Here is a 17,018-nt window from a genome sequence, read left to right on the forward strand (position 1 = left end):
GGTCACAAATCCCGCAGTCTTCCACTCGTGGTCCCTCAACCACCTGATCCGAATATACCGCCTTTACTTGTTTTTCGGTAAGCATTGACCACCCCTAAGCAGTCCATGTTCCCTAACCTATTGGAGTACTTATCAAGCATCATCTTTTAGAGGGTATGCCAGGCAAGAATCCGCAGTAAAAGATTTTAAAACCGTTTTCAGTCAAATCCACGAACAGTATCACTTGCGTTTCGGTTCAGATCCACCTGATGCAAGTCCTGGCCATTCTGCTGGTAATTACGATGCTCGCTGATGTGATAATGTTTGAGTGGCGGACTAACATTGAAGCGGGGGAGTACGGGTGGTTGCAGAGTGTGGTTGATCATGCGCAGCCGGATAATGACAAGTCTGATGACTGGTTTTGGATATCGTTCTACGTGATCATCGGTCACGTATCTTCGCACGGGCAAGTCGTCGCATTCTTGCTCTATATTTGTAGTTTTAACTCGAGAACAGATATGCCCTAATTCGATTTTTCTTCAGGACCATAGAACTGCCCGTCGAAACTGATCATGTGCTTTTTGCTGTCTTTGGAATGATCGGCGCTCTTGGTATTCGTTCACTCCTACTCGCCTATATGGTTGATATTATTCAACGGAGAGACTACGCCAAGAGTATTTTCACGCTGAAGAGAAAGATTCTGGATGATCTGATGACGGTATTAGTACACTTCAATGAATGGAATTAATTTTTTTCTATACGGTTGCTTAAAAATAAAAAGCGGATTACGTTTATTGAAAAGAAACGTGGCCGCCTTGTAATAGGCAGCCTAACATACAGTACAGTGTTTCGGTGCCGTTGAATAAGGCGTGTTAAAGTATAAGGTTGATGCTTTAAGTCCGCAGTAACGAGTCAGACGCGTCGTCAAATCCACAAGTACTATGATTCGTTCTGGGAAACAGAGGGTGGTCAGAAATTCCATCTCAATGATTTCATCATGTATCCGTTAATATTCAAGGCGGAATGCAGTCTGGAGTTGTCGTGGGCTACCTTCAAACACGTCAGTATTTCAATCAGTTTAAATGACAAAAGGAGAAGTGATAATTAGAAATGAAAGTTTACTGTTGCATGTGATGAAAATAGTCCAAGCTATTTCGCCACATGCCGGTGCCATTCCTCAGGAACGTGTCGTTGTTGTGCGAGCGGAAATTCATCTCACCGGGTGACTATATCTTTAGAAAGTACGATATTAAGGACCGGCTTATTTACATCGTAAGTGGAAGTGTGCACGTACTCTCAGAGGAGGACAATGAGACACCGATCCTTTCCTTTTCCGGTGGAACCATTTTCGGTATTTAGGTTTCCTCCCTCTCTGATTTTCTTTACCCTATCGATTCATGGTTTTCACTAACGATTCAGAACCGCACAGGTGAAATCGCACTCCTCGCAAGCTACAGGAGTGGCGTTAGCGTCCTAGCCTGCACCCCTTGCGAACTAAACGTTCTCGAGCGTAACAAATTTGCCAGGATAATAATTCCTACCTATCCTGAAATATGGAGTGAGATTACATCGGCGATCGATATGCGCCTAAAAGCTGCGAAGTTCATGACGGAAATTGGTGTTTATTTGCAGAAAAACCAAAATGTCATGTTAGTATGCTCGCTATGTTAATTATTGTATCGAAACTCTCGGGGAAAACATACTCAATTTGGGTATAAATTCGTATTCCAAACTCATAGATAATGCTTATGATAAAAAAGTTGAGGGTACGAATTGACACCAAGTTGAGGGTTTTTTCTGTTAAGGATACTCCCAACGGAATTCAAATTGCGTTCTTTCGATTTGCTTTTTAACTTTATCTCCAATTCCACATTTTATCCCAGAGAAAATAATCGTAATACCGACGTTGCTTGGCTTAAAACAAGCCTCAGTGCTCTTCAGGGTGTGCAACGAGTCGATGGAGGCGTCAAAGCAATGAAGAAACGAACAAATCTTATGGAGCAGGTCTATGCCTCTACGGATATTCGGTACACCTTCATATACCTGGATACACTCGTGTTGTCAGATGTAAGATTTGTTTAACGTCATGTCGACGGCTGGCACAACACAAAGGATGCCTCAATATGCGTTCAAAGCAAGCTGAAACACTAACCTTCCTTCCTTATTAACTTTCAGAACATAGCTCTGACGTCAGATGCCGTGTTTTTGCAATCTTCGAAATGTCCATGGATATTGAAGCCTGGCTCTCCGGTGCTTCAGCTGTGGGATACGATCGTTTTAATCTCTACAATAACGTTATCTTACACACGTAAGTTGGAGCAAAGTAACATGTATAAAGTATTTCTACCTATACTGTCGCTTACAATATTGTACAATATATTTAAAATATTGTAAAGCTTGAAAAATTAAGTTGTTGCAACTTCCATACAGTATTGGGTGCTGTGCAAGAGAAAAAGTTGATGATATGTTATTTAATAATTTTCCTCTACAGTTACGGTGAGTTTAGCTTTCGAAGAGTTTGAGACGGACGTTGTTCACGCTTGGACCATTTTTATCGGTCTTGTACTAACAGCCGACTTGTGGGTCGTCCTGTGCACCGCCATACAGAAAAACGATCGTAGTACGTATATACTTTTTTGCTCGTGGGCTCGTGAAATTTAAAATAATGATTATTCTTCGTAGTTACCATTATCAAGGTGTCACAGATCCTTAAAATTCGTCTCCACGACTGGAGTTTCTGGTTTGATCTCACTGCCGCGGTACCTTGGACGGTTCTGGTGAGTGCCATGCCAGTCGAATACAGCTTTTTGCGACTGTTGAAACTGCTTAAAATGCTGAAATTATACAAGGTACGAAATAGGGTTTTAAAACCGAAAAACAAAAACGTTGTAAGAAACCTCCTGTTTCCAATTACCGACAACAGTAATATTTTCAAACCGATTTACAGTTAGAAATCATGTTCACGAGGATAGAGAACTCTCACAACATATCACTGGTCGTTCTTCGCATGGTAAAATACAGTCTCTACGTTATCCTGATCAGCTTCTTCTTCACCGGCATGCTCTTGTTCACAACTTGCCCGGCAAGACTCGGAGTCGATTCTTGTCCTCCAACGTCGTGGATCTCGACCGCTCTAGTCGGTGAGTCTCATCTACTGTATACTTGCAGAACAGATGAATGTTTACGAAACTAAGATCGATTTTTCACAGGTCATGAGCAGCTGACTCACAAAGTATTCAGTTACTCGTTATTGGTCGTCCTTCAGATAGTGCTCGGCATTGGAACGCCTATAGCGAGGCCAGGGTCCCCGATGGAATGTGTCTTCTGGGTGATCCTGATGATATTAGGAGCCTTGTTGTTTATATTTTACATGGCGTCATTGACCTCTGTCTGTATTCTAGGTAAAGTCAGATTAAACCGATCCGGTAACTGGTAAAACTATTCAATTTGTCCACAGCGCAGGTTATATTTGCCCGACATTACCATCTGAGCCAGGCTATTCACTATCATTTAAACAAGACCACGGTACCAGAGCCCTTGAAGAAACGAGTCGACTCGTATCTTGAGACAGAATTGCGATACGACAGGGGCTACAGAGTGGTGACCAACGAAGATGTGCTGGACACACTGTCACCAGAGATGTCTGCGAATTGGAAATACGAGAGATTTAACCATCTGATAAGTAAGGTGCCTCTCTTCACGGATGTGGATCAAGGTACGAAGAACTTCCGCAATGAATTATATGAACGCTAAAGCGACTGGTTCTCGTTTTTCTGAGGCAGGATTCATCCGGGATATCTGCTCAGTTGCTTCGGTCACTGTTCTTCCTCCAATGGAACTCCTTTCCTATGGTGGTCGGCATTGCGTGGAGATGTATATAATCGAAAAGGGCTACTGCGAGATGATCCACATGGAACCATCCATACCTCACCGCAAAGTTGGCCCTGGGACGTCGATATATGTTCTTGAAATGTCTCTGCAGCTCCCGGTTGTCCATACGGTAGTCACTTCCACTTACGTGTCGTTCCTCACTATAAGCCGGAACGATTTTCTCCGTGTGTACAGCAATTATCCCGAGGAGAAGTTTGAGTTCGATCAATTGCTGGCAGAATTTCATCGAATGGAGGTGAGTACGGATCGATGAAAAATTTTCGTGCTCGCTGAGCAGTTTTCATTGACTTTTTGGTCAAACAGCAAGTACTGGAACTGCGAGAGCAGGCCAAGGAGCAGCCAGAATTCGTCGAGGTGCTTCACTCGGTGCGCCCGCCAATTCCATCCTTTACTTTCTTTGTTTACACCATAAATAAAGAAGATCCTGAATACTATGTGATCAACGAGCCATTTGAACGGCTAAGAAACTTCAAATTCATCAAGTAAGGGATCTGAGGATCAATGATTCGACATGCGACTGACTCATGGGACCCTTTCTTACCAGGTGGTGTCTCCTACGACTGACTATTCGTCCGGACGGAAAATTTTTGAAATTCTACGAGGCTCAGAGGTGCATTTGCGCTATTATGACTGTAATTTTGTATACCGTTCGAATCATCGTCGAGGCTAGTGATTCAAGAACATACATCAGCCGGGTAATCATCTTTCTAAATATCGCTGCCCTCTTGGATATCTATGTCAGGATGCACGTCGGGTACTTCAACGAAAAAGGGTTATTGGTCACGCATCCACTCTCCACTGCTTCTCAGTACATGAGGACATCGATGTTCGTCGATCTTCTCGGCCTGCTTCCGTTCGAGCAGCTGATCCTGCGGGAGATGATGTAAGTTGGTGAGCGATTGGAAAATGTCAAGCGATTGTATTTTCATTCGATAAAATTCGAGGTTTTCAGTATTGCTTCTGTATATGTTCTGACTCTAAAATGTCTATCAGCTCCTCCTTAGATCTATTTTACATCTACCTAACGAGAGTTCTCCAACTTCACCGTGTCCTCGGAGCTGTAAACTATCTCCAGGAGTCAGATTCGTGGTCTAAGGTCATAAAGTATGGGAAGTTCCTCCCGATTCTTCTCCTGATGGCGCACGTCTTCGCTTGCGTAGTTCTCTACACCAGTTGTATCTTTGATGTAGAATACGAGGAGACTGAGGAGTTTGAGGCAGGTCTTCGGTGCCCACAGTCGCACAGTTTCATCAAAGCAAGTTAGTGAAGCCAAACATTTTTGGAAACAATATGTAAAGTAGCTGTGACTTCATGATGGTAGTAAGATCAGTAATTTCTTTAATTTGATTACACAGGTACGGAATACCAGCTCACCGATTGGATGGTTTACCAAAGATCGTTATACATTGCTGTTAGCACGCTGACGCGAGTCGGCGTCGAAGAGCTTCAGATCAAGACACCATCGATGATGAACGTGTTTTACATAATGTCAGCAGTAACGTTCACGGTTCTTCTCCTTCTGATTGGCCAGGTAATGGCTGATTCGGCAATACGAGACGTCGAATTGACCGCCTACCAAGACCGGATGACAACGTTGGTCAAGTTCATGAACAATAAAAAGATTAGCCCTGAACTTTACGAGTACGTCTAGGTTTCTGGAACTCCTTGCAACCACCAAAAGCCATATACAGTCTCACTAACGTTCCGATTCTTACAGCGAAGTCGTTTCCTACTTCGAGCTTGCCTGGAGGCACAAACGAGGCCAGTCCGTCGATCGGCTCTTCAGCGCCTTCCATTCCGCCCTTCGAGAGGACGTTTTATGCGCTTTGTACAGCAAATGCTTGTCCAAGGTACATATTCTAATGGATTAGAAGTGTCACGTGTCGTCGAGCTACGGATGATCTTGTGGTCTTTAGTGTCCTGGATTGGCTAACGCGAGTGAAACCTTTTACCGATACCTCCTGATGCACCTTAGAGGAGTCTGGTTTTATCCGAACAGTTCGGTCGTTGTGCACTACAACGACGTCGTCGATCTTGTCTGCGTTATTCACACAGGCAGCGCCGAAGTTGTAGCTCCGGATGGATCCTACGTAACGACACTGGGACCAGGCAGGTATAATGACACTGTGTGGACGCGCGTTTGTAATTTACTTCCAAAGTTAATGATAGGTAATTTAGTGTTTATGGGAACTTGATCGGGTCGACCACCGTACGAATGCCAGTAAGTATCGTCGTCACGGCCCATATGGAGGCGCTAATTTTTGACGCCGATGAATTTTACCGCGCCTTGACCATTCACCGTAAGGCTAAGCATATTTTCATGAATGCCATGGAACTCAATACCGACTACATTTCGGCCGAATTTGATGACCAGGTGGTCGTCGTTTCAACCGGGGATTCATCAACCGACGAACATTTCCATAAGGTTTGTTGCACTTCTCATGAAAGTGCGCAGCTAACGGATTTCCTTATTGTTATTTCCTCGCTGCCTTACTTTTCTTTAACAGGGCACGAGGCTGTTCAGATTTCTTCGCTTCTTCAGCATGAGAGTCGTCGATCCAAATTGGCTACCCATAGTCCTGTGGGATAGAAACGTTTTATTTTTTTCCTATTACTTGAGCCCATGCGCAATTATCTACCAAATTGCTTATGGTGAATTCAACGTATACTGGATCAGTTTTCAGTACTTTACTGATTTCTTGTTCATCGTTACGATGTACATCAAGGCTCACAGCGCTTTTGAAGATAAGTCTGGTAACGTTGTCAGAGATAAAAGGCGTATATGGATGAAGTGAGTTTATCCTACTAAAAGACTATCAAGAAATTATTGCCAAAGTAACAAGGTTTCAATAGCAATGAAATATCGTGTAATTTTAAAACTGGCACCATATCATAACGTAAACGATGTAATTCCATTAAGGTTCGTAAAATCTCCGATGGGTTTTTACGCTCACCTGGTATCAGTCGTTCCCATCGAACTGATATCGTTCATGTTTCTGGATAAAACAATGCAGAGACTGTACGCGAGCTTGCGTGTAAACCGAATTCTAAGACTGGTAAGTATATTTTTGGAAAGTAATGCTTCAAGAATAAAAAGTTTACGTCCGTTTCTTCCTAACTCAGGCAGTAGTTGTTGATTTCTTCAACGTTCAGTGCCAAAGGCTAAACATAAACATCTTCAACATGCGGTTAACTTACCTTATGGCGATACTCTTCTTCACCGTCCATCTCGCATCCTGCATCCTGGCCGCTATGACCATCAAGGAAGATATCTACGACTTGGACGACTCAACTCGGCGAAGCGTTTACTTCACAAACGTGTTTGATGTATCTGCTTTGTATGGAGGATCCACGACACGGCGGTACGTAAAACAATATGGCGAGTATGTAAAACAGTGAGTGTTCTACTCTGCGTCGATCTGCATACTCTGATATCTTCCAGATTGCCAATAACCAGTCCTTGGTATTACACCTGCTATATCCTGATGCTAGAGATCATAATGTTCGTTATGTTCGCTTTGATCGTTGGTGACATGTGTGCGATGATAAACGTCAGTCACTACGTGATGATAACGTACGAGCGAATAATTAAGCGGTTTAAAATATACATGGAAACGTGCGATCTGACTTACGTACTGCGTCAAAACATGTGGAAGTACGGTTGCAACTTGTGGGATTTTAACAGGGGTCGACAAGTCCCTCATCTGGTACGTAATAAGAGTCAGGCCACGTGATCAGGGAACTCCTTCCTGAGTTTGCAAGAGGTACTAAAATTTATTTGCATTTAAGGTATTGGAGGCTCCTCGTTATTTGCGAAGAGAGATCAAGAATGCTCTCTTTATTCACCACTTGGAGAACCACCAGATATTCTCAGGGTGCCATGAGGATTTCTTGCGTCAAGTCGCCGACCATTTCATCCTGCTAAACTTCTTCGCTGACGATTTGATCGTCAACATGGGTGACGTGAATGGTACCATGTATTTCATCGACAGCGGAAAAGTACTAACGATACACCACGATTCCAACAAAAGTGCCAAGGAAGAGCGAACGGAGATTTTTGAAGAAGGAGATTCGTTCGGAGTATTATCCGGTATCAGACCAATAACGCGAACGTGAAGTCGTAATCATTTAATTATAACTTTCGTCCAATTTTTTATGTTGCAGGTTTGTTCCCACGATATCCACACAGAATGACGCACCGGGCGTTTGGGACGTGTAAAATACTCAAGTTGAATAGAAAAAAGTGGTTCTACTTGCTGCAGCACTTTCCTGCCTCCCGAGATTACCTTTACGAAACAGCGAATGCTTTGAAGGCGCAGGCCGGTCCGATAAGGAGTTGAGTTCGTAAAATATCCAGCTGAACGTAATTACACGGCTAATTCATACGCAAAACTGCGTAGCTCCATTCCGCAGTCAGAGGTGATTACCATTAAGTAGTTCCTGCCATGCTGCAGCATCGATTGCGAAGTGTAACTATTATTACACGGACTAGAACTACCTATTTCATATTTTCTTACTACTATATCAGAGAAGGGTGCAAAACCGTCTTACGACCGTATGTGCAGGAGGTGCAGTACCTAATTGAGTTAGAAATAGTTGAATAACCGTTATCTTGTAATTAGAAATATAGCAAATCAGCCCGAAGACTAGATTACATTCCCTCATAATTCCCAATAAAAAGTCTTAACGATCGCGAATTGAATCCTCAACTGCTAACGCATTCCGCGAGAATTTCGCGTGTATAGATATCCGATAAAATCGTGGTTATACCCAAGGTGTTCGAGCATTTGCAGAACGGAAGATAACCGTGCAGAGTCGACTTCGAGGGATCGGGGATCGGTTCTTCTCCTCTTCTCATCCTCTGCCCTGACTCCTCTCCGTCTCACCGTTCGGTAATCACCCGCAGCGTCTAATAATAAACCGAAGAACTCTTGAGGCCGACATACGAACCGACGGACGGACAATGCCCATCAGCGAGCCATTATGTATGGAAAGGCAAGCGGCGTGCGGCGCACGGTGAACCGTCAAATTAGTGGATTGATCGATACCGCGCGCGGCGTGTCTGCTCGTTCTTGGGGGAAAAAGGTAAAAAACAAAATGGAGGCTGGGACCGCCTGTTACGCCCCATGGTGGCAACCCCCTTAACCACGCCCCAAGAACCAGGGTCGACTCATCGCCGAGGATTTCCGGGTCCAGGATAGTTCGCCTTACTCCTTACTAAAATTCTAAAAATTCTAAAAATTCTAAAAGCCTCGATCGCAGCCCCTCGTTCGCCATGTTTGAATCCTTTCCTCGTTTTTCTGAGTCCTTCTCTCCTCACGGGGCGACGTCCCCCCCGATATCCACCCCTGGATCGGGGGCGGGGCTTCGCCGAGGCGTATCAAGGTCGTATTTCCGTTGCAGCGCATGGAGCGAGGGCATAATACCGCCTCCCGGAGAACGGGGGGCGTGTACCCCACAGTGGCGCACCTAGACAGTCGCAGTCGCAAGCCGGCCTTAACTTGGCCCGCGTGTCATAAGCTCGAAGTGCGGAGTGCGCCGAGAGCCGAACGTCCCGATACGATTTTCGCGGGATACGCAACCCCTGCGGTTATTTAATTTATTCGCGAAATAATAAACGGAGACTATTTTCTATACCTTGCGTATTTCTCGACGAATATCCCCCCGTCGGACACGTTCGTTAAAATCGCTCTCACCGCGTTGCAAGCCGATTATCCCACGCGTAGAAAGGCGTCCCGGCCTTGTTGTTCTCTGCATACTTACCCACGCGATTTTCTATTCGTCACAGACAGCAGCCGAGTACGGCGGCAGTGTGATTCTGTGCAGTTCTTCGTCCTCTGTTTAACGTGATAAATAAGACGACGGCAGATCATTTTGTGCAGTTTTGTATAGCATAAAGAAGATAATTAGGACGTTGAAATTTTCTAGCACCGTTTATTAAGCAGTGAGTGCTTGGGATGTTTTAACGGTCTCTGCAAGCTATTCACCCTTCTTTTCGAGTGACAATTCGACTTCGGGTTAGACTAACCGCCAGTGTAACATACGTGCAGGTTGCATGTGAACGGGCAATTAAACCCTCGGGGTTAAAGTATATAAAAATCGTTAAAGGTGGCTGTTGAGTATCGTCAGTTCGATTGCGACGGTCGCTCAGTGCGAATCGAATGAAACCAGGTCGTGACTTGGCCATCAACCCGTCGAAGACGTGAGAAGGCGAAGAACCAAGGAAGGAAGTCTCATCAAACGGCGTCGGTCGTTGGTCACCACGATGTAACTCTTCGCACAGTGTTTCAAAGTGTCGCTGTTCGATTACTTCGCAAAAGAGCAGGTCGTCCTGCAGACCTCGGCGTGCAGGAACCCCGTAGGTACCTAGAGACGAATCGGAACCCCGAGTGAAATTTCCCGTCAGAAGATGAGGCGACCGATTACGGTGGCCGTAACGAGCTGGTAGATATATATATATATACATATATGTAGGATATCGGTTCAGAACGATCAACATCGGCGCAGCGGTGGACCCGAAGATAAAATGCCAAGACCATCGCGCGAGTCATACGGCGAACAGAAGCCCCCCTACTCCTACATCTCGCTTACGGCAATGGCGATATGGTCGTCCCGTGAAAAGATGCTACCACTTGCTGAGATATACAGGTTCATCGCTGACCGATTTCCCTACTACCGCCGGGACACGAGACGATGGCAGAATTCTCTGAGGCACAATCTATCGTTCAACGATTGTTTCATCAAGGTAAGACGTTGACGATGTTGACGATATGGTACACCATTCTTATTCAATTTTCTTGGTTCAAGAAACAAACAAACACGGTAAGTTCAGAAACACGGTTATTTTGTCTACTGTACCGCGATCGGACATTTTGTATAACTTTTTTTGCTGATATAATTAGCTCGGAAGTAGAAGTCGTGGCCCGACGGAGAAGGATCACGTAGATCGAACGCGTTGTACATCCGTTTCAACCTTATGAATACTATTTCGTAATGTCTGGGTATCCAATTGAGGTTTAAACAGGGATTCGGGACAATCTAATTCTTAATCCTGCAATGCTAAGTGCGAGAAACAGAGCGTATAACGTTGAATTGGAACTAAAATATGATTCACAGATTACCAAAACGGTACCTCAGTCATTCTCTCAACTTTCTACAGCATCATCAAAAAGCGATCGAATTAACAGACAAAGATGATTGATCCACGAGTTGAGTAATTATATCAGAGAACGCTTGCTAGGTTTGAGACTAATTCTGTCCGGAAGCAAGAAAGTAGAAATTGAGCAATTCTCGACCAATTAATTTACAATTGTTGCAGGCCCTGCAGTCGCAACTTAAAATGACGGTATCAGACGTAATAAGCTAGAATTTCAATAGTTTGTTTTTAAAATCGCAGTCACGCTATATTGTAGGCGAGAGAAAAAGCTTCAGGCATATATAAGAATGATAAAAATTCTTTTCTACCAGTTGCCATGCAGAAACTAAAACAAAAAAAAAAAAAAACACACACACAGACACGTCACAGCTTGAGAATAAAAATCGTACATTCAGATCAAAGAGCGCGATCGATCCGATGGCTTAAACACATCACTAGGGGGAAAAAGATGGCGTACATCAATGCATGAGATGCATGTGCACAGGTTTGAAAAAAAAAATAAGAAGAAGAAAAAAAAAATACCAAGGTATAAAGTCCAAAGATTAGCCAGCCAACGCCGTGAAGACGAGGGCCCGGTGTGAAGGCGGCTTCGAGGCCTGTCATTATTGCAACCTGTGCGCCACCTGTAGACGATCATCATCCCGCGGCCATCTACCGTGTGGTTCTATTTGTCGTCATCCTAGACCCGGCTAGACCTAGACTTTGTCTGATGTATATACTATAAGGCCCATGGAAAAAGACTCCAGAATCTACATTATACACGCTGCGTAGAGTGCAGGCCGTTCGTCTAACGTGTGTGAAAGTGTCAAATGAGAGCAGCTGCGACTTCCGATACGCCTCTTTCTCCAAATTTAACCGCTCAGGCTGCACAGACCCCCGACTATTAGCACCTAGAAGGAAAACGCGGCTCGCGCTCTGCAGGATTCAGGGTGGAGATTACACGTGCACCGTACCTATCATTTTCTACACCAATTTCGGCGTAATCTTTGCCGGCGTTATTAAACTTGTGTATACCTACCCAGAGACGGTCTCGCTTTGGTCATAATTACACGCATTAATCCTTAAATTGAATAATTGTTTACATACCTCATTCTCTTATCGCCTCATCTTATATCTTTCTCGCATCACATTCGATTTTCTACTTGAGAAGACAATGCGAGGTTTAAAGGCTGGCCACCATGGTACACTGCAGTTTTAAAACGCGTTAGATTTTACGCGATACCTATGATTCGTTGGAAGTGTGATCATCGATTCGGTCGCAATCTAGACACTCAATGCTAGTTCAAACTATCATGGAATGCTGGAGATTTGAATGCTCATGCAGCCGTTAAGGCGAGACTACAGCGTTAGGAATGCATGTATAATTCGTTTTCTTTGATCACAATGACGCGATTGTGCCGGTGAATGTCACAACACTGCTTACCTTACGGCAGCTATCTAAATCACTTCACGTTGGGTTCGATAAAAGCTTGAATGTATATTGTGACGCGGATGGTTCGCGCCAGGATATCGGATTACCACTCGTCGTTTCTTGCGACGAAATACCAGCACGTATCTAGGTATTAAATCCAAGTGACAGCGAGTCACATTTCATTTTTTAGTCTTTCTCCCTTTAAAAAGTAACTTACACTTGGAATTAGAGAAGTCGATTAACTGGTGTCCTTTTTCCAGAGTCCATTTCGCAAAACCGCAATTTCTGTTCAGTCACCATAAATCTACGACGACGTTGTGATCGGTATTGAAGCACAGTAAACAGTCAACGCAGGTCATCGATCGAGCTGAGTCTACCGCATAATAGTAGATTGTAATTAGTTTTTTGGCCGTGACAGTACAGCCGCAAGTTCGTTGGAAAAGTGTTATACAATCGGAGGGAATGATTGAGAAAGAAGTAAATCGCCACACAGCGCGTCCGATCGCAAATGCAACAAAAAGTAACCGATATGTATACAATATTCTTGGAATCTTTGCTACAGGTTTTCTCTGTCTTCTTTTGTTGTTATTTTTTTCTTTCGATCACCGCCGCCATTCATCCGACCGCTAAATCCTCGGCGAGAATATAGCAAAAACCAAACCCTTCCTTGGCATCCGAAATTAATGTAAAAATCAACGTATCTATACCTATTTTGAATTACAAGAGGCGATTTGTCCGTACGTGAAGCGGTCACACCGTCAACTGCAATTATACGAGTTTCACCGTTTTTTAGTTACGATTGACGAGTCGACAGGCGTAATTTCAACACCTTTGATAATATACCGTGATTTTCGTTGTCGACTATACATTCAAATTACGTCAAGTTTTTAACAATTATTCCTCAAGATTAGGGGAGATATGTTTTATAATACTGTCCTAGAATGCCGGAGACAATAAATTTGATTCCACGTCAAGTGTCGTGGAACACTTTGATGTCTGCAGGGCAGATTTTCGTAGTGTATATATCCACATGTGGGGTGTTTTGTAGGCATTATCCTGAGACGGTCTATTAGGAATCAATATAAATATTTGACATTTCGTGAAGTTAGGTAGCGACTGGACAAAGGATTAAATTCATGAGCTGCAGGGGCTGCAGATAGAAGAATTGACGTGGAACATGCGGGGATAAATTCTTCATGGGTTATTTTGCCGTCAAAAGGATGATTTCGGTTTGCACGCGCACCACTCCGTGAGGAGAACAATGCGACTGACGCCAGCGTCGTTAACAATGTGTATCGGTTGCAATCGGACAAAAGCTGCAGTCTATGGCGGTAAAATAACTATAAACGGCATTAGATCAAAGGATCCGCGGCCGTCCGTCCCTCCATTTCTCCATTTCTCTATTCTACCCAATAGGCATTTCGGTCGCCAGTCGAAAGCCTCGCGAGTTCGATCACTCGCATTTTGCTTTGATGTGAGGGGCTGAGCGAGCAGCTCGTCCCACCACTCCCCTCCCCCCCTTCCCCGGGGGCTTTCTTCTCTGATTGCGAATCGATTAAACTTCCGTACATACGAGCTGCTCGAGCAGTCAGAAATACCCGCGAAGCACACCTGATTTTGAGCCGGTCTGACCCACGCTCTTCCGTATGTTGTTTATAACCTATACCGAAACCAATATCGATTCAGGAACTACTTTGTACCACGACGAACGATCATCACGCTAGTACCGTCAAACTTGTTTGATTCACATTTACCGGTAATACGGATCTAGCCATCGTACACAATTTCGCAGAGTGAGTTGCTAATGTCCATACCTATATCCAAACTCCACAAGTCCATCCATCCATATCAGTTTCGTTCGTTAGGTTCTAGATTAGTCGTCGGCTGTTCGAGGCGAAAGATTTAGCCATTTTTCACCTGGACTTCCATTTCCGTTTTCATCTCGAACCATTTCGAGGACTTTCCGTCGGAGTGTCTGACGCCCACCTTTTATCTTCCAGGTTCCCAGGGGTCCTCACACCCCGGGCAAAGGTGCCTACTGGGCGCTGCATCCAGCGGCGTTATCAATGTTTGAGAACGGTTCGTTCCTCCGTCGTCGGAAGAGGTTTAAACTCCCGAAGGCAGCGAAAGCCGAGAGTCAGGCGTTGGCTGAAACGGCGGCCCGATTGGCTGCGACGAACAATTGCAGCGGGGCCGAGAACTTCGGACCTTCGATTTCGGACAGCAATTCCGGGTCCTTCCACCACCACCAAGGAATCAGCCTAACGCAGAGGCAAATCGACTTCCTTCAGGCGACCTCCAGCTTGGCGGGTCTTCACACCCTTTACCCCGTCGCTAGAGACCAACGCGCCATTTCTCTACCATCCGAGTATCACACTCCGCCAAGGAGCGAGTTCTCCACCGGGTACAACGTCAAGGAGTTTGGCACCTTAGCCCAATCTGGCACGACTATTCTTCCCGGAACTGATTCCGACTCCAGGATACTACCTAAGCGACCGAAGCCGCTCAATCCGGCCCACAAGTCTTTCAGCATCGAGAGCATCATCGAGTCCTCGACGGATTCTACCGCGAGTCGATCTTCCAGGTATGGAATTCAATAGTTATACCTGTGCCAATCTACAGGACGATGTATAAACGATGAATTTTCACTGCAGAAACATGTATCACACTTGTTGCATTGAGGTTATAACCTCCATTGACAGTTCGTTGTATGGTGGACTTATTGTGGTTAATCTACGATTACCGTTTGATTCATATTAACAGCGTCTATCCTCTGAACCTAATCATAACGACGGGTGATTAACTGGATGATGCTCGAACGCATCCATCAAGCACTCGTAGGTGCTGTTGGTTTGGGGTTCTCGAACAGTTGCTGCTTTTATTCTCAGTGAGTCAAAAAAAAAAAAAAAAAAAACTCACGAGGTGCAAGGAGCAACGTTCCGAAACTCATAGGATCCCCATAATTAACGAGCATCAAATTTGTCGACGGACGTTTTCTTCCTATATTCATTCATGACGATTTTCAGCCGAACAGCGGGACTGTCGAGCCTGAACCCACTCCTCTCGACGTCGACGTCGGTCGGTCTTCTGCCGCCCTGGTGCGGACCCAGTATCTACACCTCAGGAATGACGACGTCGCCTAGCGTCTACCCTCTGCACCTTCACCAGGCAGCCGCCGTTTACGCGACGGCTTTGGCCACGGCGAACCTCTTCGGTTCCCATCCGGGACTCCAGGGACCCGGGAAGACCTCAGCGAGCTCAGCACCGACCCCGGCGTCCACTGCGTCCCTCTACGGACTTTACGCTGCCGGATTTCCGGCTATGCTGGGACTCGGTCCGACTGCACCTATTCCTGAAACTACCCTCGGCCTCTCGGTACCCCATCCCATCAGCCTCCCACCCACCCCCACGACATCCCCGACCATTCTTGCCCTGCCCCAACCACCCCATGGTCCAGACAGCTCGACGACCTCCAGCTACAGTCCGGGGCAATCTTGCACAGACTTGGCATCCACGTAGTAGCATGAGTACGTTTGATGCAGATTTTTAACTTGAATTTTGGTCGAGACGCCGGAGTTGAGGACGCGAAGATGGTTACCAGATATTTTAAGGTTATGAATGTAGTCCGCATTGAATGATTTTCATATTTGAGGACATTCTTTCCTGCGAAGACAATGGAAGTTTGTTGGACTTTCGAAGACCATAAATCCAGTCCTGGTCCAGAATGCGATACGCGTGTATAGTACCTACCCATTTCTCTTTGCTTCAGGTGATGTGCACTATTGCAGTCGTTAACGCTGTTCAGACGCGACGGCGATACTGAGTTACGTGTAGAAATTCTTCGAGATCACAGACTGAATGCTGTGTTTTCCAAGACTTCTTAGCTTCCTGAGGCATATTAAAGAAATCCTAGACATTCGTCAAGGCTCGTTAAGGGATACTTTCAAGGGTTTCACGTTCATGAACCCTGGTTTTGGTCCTTCGAGAAGGCGTCGTCAGTTCAGAATGAGCTATCTTAGAACATTTTCTCTTCGCGCAATCCCTGCGCACTCCCATGCGCCATGTTCCCCCGCGGCATGTGACGCGCATGAGGATTCGGTGATTTAAAAGAACAAGGATCTAATACCAGGGAGTGTATCCCGGCGGTATTCCTGCAGGGCAGTTTACGACTATGAGAACGGGTTAAAAATCGGCGTAGCAATTTGCCGGGAGCAGGTATAAGGCATAGACGACGCAGAGCGTGAGTTCAGGAATATCAGCTACGCGCCGCGATATCAATTATCGTTACTTAGCAGTAAAGCGCAGCGGCAGCCAATAGAAGGTTGCACTGCGCGCGCTGAGAAACAAAAGAAGTAGAGGAAATTAAAGGAAGCTCACGAAAACAAAACGCAGCTATGAGAGAGGAACTGGAGAAACAAAGGAGGGAGAGGAGAGTTCAAACCCGGTTGGTCGGTTAGTCCTGGTTTCTGCAGAGCGTGCGAATGGATAAGATGGGTTTCCTTGCAGTCTATTAGTCGTTGCGGTTTACGATCGCGTCATCTCGCCTAAGTATCACGAATTTCGTGCTGGCCAATGAAAAGC

General features: G+C 45.3%; 2 protein-coding genes across 2 annotated transcripts; both read left to right on the forward strand.

Moving 5' to 3' along the window:
• The first annotated feature begins 248 nt into the window (after window positions 1-248).
• Window positions 249-8,089, forward strand: LOC124411435. The gene is made up of 26 exons (XM_046890532.1): window positions 249-445; window positions 523-697; window positions 878-1,039; window positions 1,123-1,330; window positions 1,409-1,628; window positions 1,863-2,046; window positions 2,155-2,287; window positions 2,471-2,599; window positions 2,662-2,828; window positions 2,927-3,119; window positions 3,189-3,380; window positions 3,437-3,694; window positions 3,762-4,105; window positions 4,174-4,352; window positions 4,415-4,753; window positions 4,864-5,129; window positions 5,226-5,511; window positions 5,588-5,720; window positions 5,787-5,983; window positions 6,049-6,295; window positions 6,378-6,661; window positions 6,791-6,926; window positions 7,024-7,265; window positions 7,313-7,577; window positions 7,660-7,982; window positions 8,035-8,089. Exons 1-26 carry the CDS (start codon window positions 249-251, stop codon window positions 8,087-8,089), a joined length of 5,514 nt encoding a protein of 1,837 aa, XP_046746488.1.
• A 2,281-nt stretch (window positions 8,090-10,370) lies between these two features.
• LOC124410912 (fork head domain-containing protein FD4-like) lies at window positions 10,371-16,058 on the forward strand. The gene is made up of 3 exons (XM_046889638.1): window positions 10,371-10,615; window positions 14,438-15,022; window positions 15,468-16,058. The coding sequence occupies exons 1-3, from the start codon at window positions 10,397-10,399 to the stop codon at window positions 15,954-15,956; spliced, it is 1,293 nt and encodes a 430-aa protein (XP_046745594.1). The 5' UTR covers window positions 10,371-10,396; the 3' UTR covers window positions 15,957-16,058.
• Window positions 16,059-17,018: the final 960 nt, after the last annotated feature.

The sequence above is a fragment of the Diprion similis genome, chromosome 10, assembly GCF_021155765.1.
Source record: "Diprion similis isolate iyDipSimi1 chromosome 10, iyDipSimi1.1, whole genome shotgun sequence".
Taxonomy (NCBI): Eukaryota; Metazoa; Arthropoda; class Insecta; order Hymenoptera; family Diprionidae; genus Diprion; species Diprion similis.

Bases quoted from the DNA above. Each gene is read 5' to 3' on its own strand.
- LOC124411435 (XM_046890532.1), top strand. From the start codon at position 249: ATGCAAGTCCTGGCCATTCTGCTGGTAATTACGATGCTCGCTGATGTG. The intron at 3,120-3,188 runs GTGAGTCTCATC...GATTTTTCACAG, and splicing joins GATCTCGACCGCTCTAGTCG to GTCATGAGCAGCTGACTCAC. The intron at 7,578-7,659 runs GTACGTAATAAG...TTTGCATTTAAG, and splicing joins GTCGACAAGTCCCTCATCTG to GTATTGGAGGCTCCTCGTTA.
- LOC124410912 (XM_046889638.1), top strand. From the start codon at position 10,397: ATGCCAAGACCATCGCGCGAGTCATACGGCGAACAGAAGCCCCCCTAC. The intron at 10,616-14,437 runs GTAAGACGTTGA...TTTATCTTCCAG, and splicing joins TCAACGATTGTTTCATCAAG to GTTCCCAGGGGTCCTCACAC. The intron at 15,023-15,467 runs TATGGAATTCAA...ATTTTCAGCCGA, and splicing joins CCGCGAGTCGATCTTCCAGG to ACAGCGGGACTGTCGAGCCT.